Source organism: Centropristis striata, chromosome 5 (assembly GCF_030273125.1).
Source record: "Centropristis striata isolate RG_2023a ecotype Rhode Island chromosome 5, C.striata_1.0, whole genome shotgun sequence".
Taxonomy (NCBI): Eukaryota; Metazoa; Chordata; class Actinopteri; order Perciformes; family Serranidae; genus Centropristis; species Centropristis striata.
Window position 1 is genome coordinate 1186171 of NC_081521.1, and position 6670 is coordinate 1192840.

The window sequence follows — 6670 nt, forward strand, 5'->3', positions numbered from 1 at the left end:
CAGTCACTAGTAGTGGTGCAAGTATTCACACCACAGAGCTGAAGTAAAGTTTAGCAGTAGACATGAGGAAAGATCATTAAAGTTACAGGAAGCACAATTTAATCTTTGACATGATATAATATGGAAATGATCTTTTGCTCCAGCAGCATCTGATGGATTGATTTGATGACTTGATGAAGTGTGTGTTGTTTTAAGGGTGAATCTGATGTTGTGGCTGTTGGTTGTTGTTGTTTGTTTTTTGCTGTTCCCAGCTGAGATTGGTTGTTGTTTGTGCCACAGCAGGAGCCAATCACGGAGCAGAACTTTGACAGCTACGTGAGCACGCTGACCGACATGTACACCAACAAGGACTGCTTCCAGAGCCCCGAGAACAAAGCTCTGCTGGAGAGCATCAACAAAGCTGTGAAAGGCATCAAAGTCTGACGCTCGCCGCAACACACACAGCATGCAAAACTGTCCTGGAGCACAGGAGCATGACGCAGGAGGAGGAGGAGGAGGAGGAGGAGGAGGAGGAGGAGGAGACGCAGGAGGAGGAGATTACCGACCGAGAGATGTTGAAATACTCGACAATATATTGAAATATGGTTCAAAAACAAAAAAGGGAATTCAGGTTATTTAAATAAATGGCAACTTAAAAAAAAAAAAAAACCAACCCAGGGAGCACTCTGTTAAAAGAAAAAAGTGACGCGGACCAAAATAATCCACACCTGCTGCTGCTGGGAAACAGGAGGAGAAGAGGAGGAGATCCTTCAGTCAGAGAAGAAGAAGAAGAGGAGGAGAAACTAGAAGCATCTGGGGTTTATTATTATTATTATTATCAATACGCTGTTTGTTTACCTGTTGTCTCTTTGTGTCCTAACTGTTGTTGGAGAGTCAATAATCAGTTATTAACGGTTCAGATCAAACTGAAACACGGAGGAACAGGAGCAGGATTTACTCTGAGACGTGAAGAGGAGCTGAAGCTTCACTGTGTGTGTTTAAAGTGTGTGTGACTGCAGAAGATTGACCACACACACACACACACACACACACACACACACACACACCCCTGCAATATGAAGCATGCACGACATGCAGTATGAAGCATGTGTGTTTGCTTTAATGCGGCAAAGATGCAAAAGATGTCAACGGTGCAATGTTGACGGGAAGAAATGTTTAAAAGTTGAGGAGACGCGACGGAACAGTGTCGGCGGCTTTTATTTTTTAAACGGGATATCATGATTTTAAAAAGCAGCAGATGAATACTTTTATTATTTTTGTTTTTGTTTTCCTTTGAACTGAAATGATAATAGTGATAGTGTGCACACATTTCAAATTCAGTTAGTCATATCAATAGTATTTATCGACATAGGAATTGCACTTCATTTCGATTTTTAATAGTTTTTTGTGGTACAATAATTATTATTGTTATTATATATGAATTATTTAAATTGTGATCTTTTAAATTGTAACTTATTATTGCCATTTATGTTATTGAGGTTTATTTATTTGAAGCAATCTATTTATTAACTTTTTTTTGTATCACTCACACACACACACACACACAGATAAACACACACACACACACACACACACACACACACTGATTCTCATGTCAAAGCGATTTGCAGATGTCTCGATATTTTAAGAATCTATATAGATAAACTGACGAGGCATATTTTCTTTTGAGTACTTTTTAAAAACCTTTTTAAGTGCAGATGTTTTATAACTAACAAAATCTTTTGATAATTTTACAAGAAAAAAAACAAACGTTATCTTTTGGGGTTGTTCTTGATTTTCTCATTTGTGTTTTTTTTTATGTTCTTTTTTCTCTTACTGCTACGTTAACAAACCCACTGCTGAGAAAAAAAGAAAGAAAGTATGTATTTATTATTTATTTAATATGAAAGAAATTGACTGATATGGCTGTATATTTATTTTGTTATTTATTTGCGTGATGTTGAGTCTGAGTAGTCTTAAAGATCCATTGCTAATATTTAAATAAAGAAACAAAATCAATACAAATACTGTTTGATTACTTAGGCTTATACCAGCAGCTGATTGTAAAAAGACAAAAAAACAAGCCAACAAAAGCAAAATCACTGCACTGCAACAAAAAAAAGGTCTAAAAACCAGATAAAAGCAGTAAATCTGAGGGAAATGATCTTGCTGCATGGACAGATAATTTACCTTGACAATATTTCTTAAATTAAGATTATTAAATCTAGAAATAAGCATGTTGAACACTTAAAATAAGGAATTAACTCTTAAAACAAGAATAAACCCAGAATAAAACCAGTTCAAACCACTTAAAACCAGAATAAAACCAAGAGATTTCTAAAATTAAGATTATTAAATCTAGAAATAAGCATGTTGAACACTTAAAATAATAAATTAACTCTTAAAACCAGATAAATTTAAGCTGCCAGCAGTGATGAACTGGCCCGAGCAGAGTGCACTACACTGTAAGAAATATTTGTAGAAATTACAGTAAAAAACTGTCAAATTGCATCAGAAATAGGCGGTAAAATTAAACATTGTACATCAGTAGTAGATACTTTTAATTACTGTAAATCAAAGAATAGCATAAAACTTTAAATTCCACTGTCATTAACTGTAAAAAACACATAGTTGTGCTGTAACAATATCAAATTTTCATGTAAAATTAATGGAGAAATATCATGATGACACAATTACTCTACAAGTAATGGGATTATTCAGTATAAATGACAGTTTTTGCTGATATTTACATTTACATATGCTCGTTTTAAATGGTTTTATTCTGGTTTTAAATGTTTTTTTTTCTGGTTTTAAATGGTTTCATGTGGTTGTAAGTGGTTTGAACTGGTTTTATTCTTGTTTTAAGAGTTAATTTCTTATTTTAAGTGTTCAACATGCTTATTTCTAGATTTAATAATCTTAATTTAATAAATCTTGTCAAGGTAAATTATCTGTCCATGCAGCAAGATCATTTCCCTCAGATTTACTGTTTGATCTGGCTTTTATCACCTTTTTTTGCAGTGTGTTCTGTTGCTATCTGGTCTCTGTGTGTTTGCTTTTGTCAGGTCAAAGAAAGGCAGGAAAAGTTCTTTAAAAAAAAAACAATGTTGAGTTCAAAAATGTTACCTCTCCCAAGCGCTTTGTAGCTGCCAGCACTGGCTCACCCAAAACCTCCGTAATGTACCAGAGATGCTTCAGTAAAGTTCTTTTAATTTATTATTTTCATCCGCACAATGGTACATATATAGAGCTCTGTTCCAGCAGTGGTTCCAGCTGGATGTATGGCTCTAAAACACACACATAATAACACACACACACACACACACACACACACACACACACATATCCAGCTGTGGAGGAAACTGTAGGGTGGCCTCCTTTGACAAACTTCTATGAGATAAACATACACACCCTTGTAGCCTTACTCTAGATTTTAATTTTTTGATGCACAAAGTGCCACTTAAAAACAAAAAATGAAAAAAAAAAAGAAATCACATTCTTTCCTGATTCTTCGCATTTCTGCAATGTAACAATGTCTGGTCCCAGGAAGACCACGGCACCAAGAGAGTGGTGATTGTTTCAGATGCCTTTATTTCTCTGCCAAGATGGCCATTAGTACACTATATATACATTATGTATAAATAGATTTTAAAGATGCTATATATATGAATATAAACATACATCTATTTTTCCAGTGTAATTGTTGACTTGCTCTTCTTCTCTTGTATTACCTTAACACAAAGGATCACTAGCTGTCTAGATGAAGAGATGTGGAGGGTGTTATTATTATTATTATTATTATTATTATTATTATTATTATCAATAGGAGGCAGTTACACCTTGTTGAATATCACTAAGACCTGCTCAACTGTGGCTTTAAACATAAAACATTCACTCAGACTGAAGGCAAAGTGACACTGTCCATGATACAGTCCAATACTCTGGAAGTGTTTTCATAGGTTCCCCTTTTTTCCCCCCATTTCCCCGTATATTTGTCTGTCCTTGATCCAAAAACTTCTACTGTGTGTTGTACTACTGACTCTGAGAAATAACTGTCAATTTGAAACTAGATGGTTGGCTCTTTGTTCATAAGTGTCATGTGAGTTCATGTATAGTTTAAAAAAAAAAAAAGATGCCTCTGAATAATGTTCTGCACATAGTGTTTGGCAACATTGTGCAGTTATTGTATTGTTACTAGTCCGGCCTGCTTGCTGCGAGCCCATTCTCTTCTCTGATGTTGAAACAAGCAAGTAGGAGACTTTAGTGTAACCTGCCTTTGAGTGATTTGTTGCAGCTACTGTGGTGAACAATATGATACCCTTGTGTAACTCTGATGTCAAAGGCATGTTGTAAATGTGCTCTTAGCCAATGTAGAATGAAACTCCTTTGTGCACTTTCTGAATAACTGTTGAAAATGCCAGCATTTGAGTCTCGACGTGTAGGAAACCCCAACCGATCATGAGCAATAGCAAAGAAACATGTCCACTGGAGGGAAGAGGAAAGTGTAGTCACACCTGATTGTTGCTATAAAAACCCAACAAGCTGTACGTTACAGACAGAGACGTCCGTTTGATTCAGGAGCTCCAGGCTCCGTTTACATGGTGACGGTCTGAACAGAAAACATTAAAGCTGCGTCTCGTCTTCTAATTTTATTCCGCGTTTAGACGAGTGTTTCCAGGAGGAAATCTGCTACATACGGTGATCTAAAGTGTGTGAATGTGATTGGGTATGCAGCCAGGCGGCATCACTTAAAGCCATAAGAGCATCTTTGGGCATGTGGAAGTTTTCACGCTTTCACGCGTTTTCATCAGCTACTCCTTCCACAAAGTTCTCCACCATCACTAGATCTCCCAGGTCTCCTCCAAAGCCGTCTGGCTCCTCTGACCAGTCGGTGCATCCAAAATGTGATGGAGGTAATTCCAGATCCTTCTCTGTTCACTAATACTATCTGTACATATCCTGTACATTTGGTGGAAAGACTCCTGTAAGTTTATTAGAGCTGCCAGAGCAGCTTGAAGGTCCGACGCATGGAAATAATCCACATGTTTCTTTATTTCCTGTACTGGAGCATGGATGGAACGTGAGCAGATCTGAGCAGAGTTTTGCGTCGGAGCAGATTACAGTTTTACACTCTGGAGGCTGCTTTCAGATTTTTGCGTTTTTAAGCCCCAAAAACGCCGTCACCGTCTAAACGAAACGAAAATATTGCGTCATTTTTACCCGCAAGCGTCCTGGTGTAAACGGGGCCTCAGCTTGGGCTCTCAAAGCTCCGAAATGTATTCAAAAGAAGCAGTACTTTCTTTTCCAAACATAAAAAAAGCAAAAAGAGAATGACAGGAAGCAGAGTTTTGTGTCTTGACAGTGTAGACGGACACGCTACGGCGGAGCGGATTACAGTTTTACACTCTCGAAAACGCCGTCACCGTCTAAACGAAAGGCACTTCGTTTAAAATATTTTGTCTTTTTTTTGTACCTGCAAGCGTCCTGGTGTAAACGGGGCCTCAGCCTGGGCTCTCAAAGCTCCGAAATGTATTCAAAAGAAGCAGTACTTTCTTTTCCAAACATGAAAAAAAAACCAAAAGAGAATGACAGGAAGCAGAGTTTGTTTCTCAGGTGACCAGTAGAGAAGAGGAGAGCCATAGGTCAGCCAGTCAGCTGAGGCTAGAGGCGATGGCAGCGGTGGATCAAGGCCTCCTGTGAGATGAGATGAGTGTGTGGGAGTGGGGAAATTGATTTGCCAGGCTACACGATCTCCCCCTTGTTCTAGGAGGAGGCGTTTGTTGCATAAATATGTGTCCATCACTCAAAAGAATGTCGAAGCTTTTTATGACTTTTAAACCCTCCCCCCTCCCTTCCTCATGTCTTGTGTAACCTTCCCTCAGGAAAGATCATTTTGATGCATTTGGTTAACAAAGTAGTATATTCTTCCTCTCTTGAAATGCACGAGAATACACCCCGAGAGTGTTAAGACTGTGAATATTCTCCTAACTTATTTGATATGGCATGACCCCTTTTAAACTGCTTGATGAAATTGTCTACTGAGGTATGTAAATGAATAACACTGAGGCCATAGCATTTTCACAAAAATGTCAGCTGCAGAAGCAAAAACGCAGCCTACGGTTAGTTCTCCGCCCACGCACTGTATGTTTCTTATTTACAGGAAAGAAGTCAGTGAAGAAGTGAGAGTTTTATTATTCTAAATAGCAAAGAAATTTAAAAAACGACTAACTGATCAGGGCGCAGTTTCCCTAAAGCACCTGTAACGGGAATTAATATAACATGATGACACTTTCAGGGAAACCAGCCCAGACCAAAACCCAGCTGTGTGTTAGAGATGGGGGGGGTGGGGGGGCGTCCCATTCTGGTTTCATGTTAGGTTCAGACGTGTGCTTCAACTGCAAAATGTGCGGAGATAGATTAGTGCCAAAATGTTCAAACAACACTTCTTCAAAGTCAAACAAAAAGATATTAATCGAAATATCAAATACAAAATTTAAACAAAAAAAAATAAAGTCAAAGACAGAATTCAAAACTTGCAATCAAATTATTTGTGTAATTGCAAAAGAAATCTGCATTTAAGTCTTTGAAGAACTGTTTTTTTGTTTGATGCTGCTGGTTTTGCATTTGCGATGCTGACGACTATTTGTGTTCGCGTTGCTTTTACCTTTCTGCTTGCAGTTCTGGCACAAAT

At 37.8% G+C, this 6670-nt stretch overlaps 1 protein-coding gene across 1 annotated transcript in view; it reads left to right on the forward strand.

Moving 5' to 3' along the window:
• Positions 1-2130, forward strand: part of myt1b (myelin transcription factor 1b) — a 35544-nt gene extending 33414 nt beyond the window's left edge. The window contains 1 exon segment of the mRNA XM_059332788.1: positions 280-2130. Within this exon segment, the coding sequence (XP_059188771.1) occupies positions 280-423 (144 nt within the window). The 3' untranslated portion in view covers positions 424-2130.
• The last annotated feature ends 4540 nt before the right edge of the window (positions 2131-6670 follow it).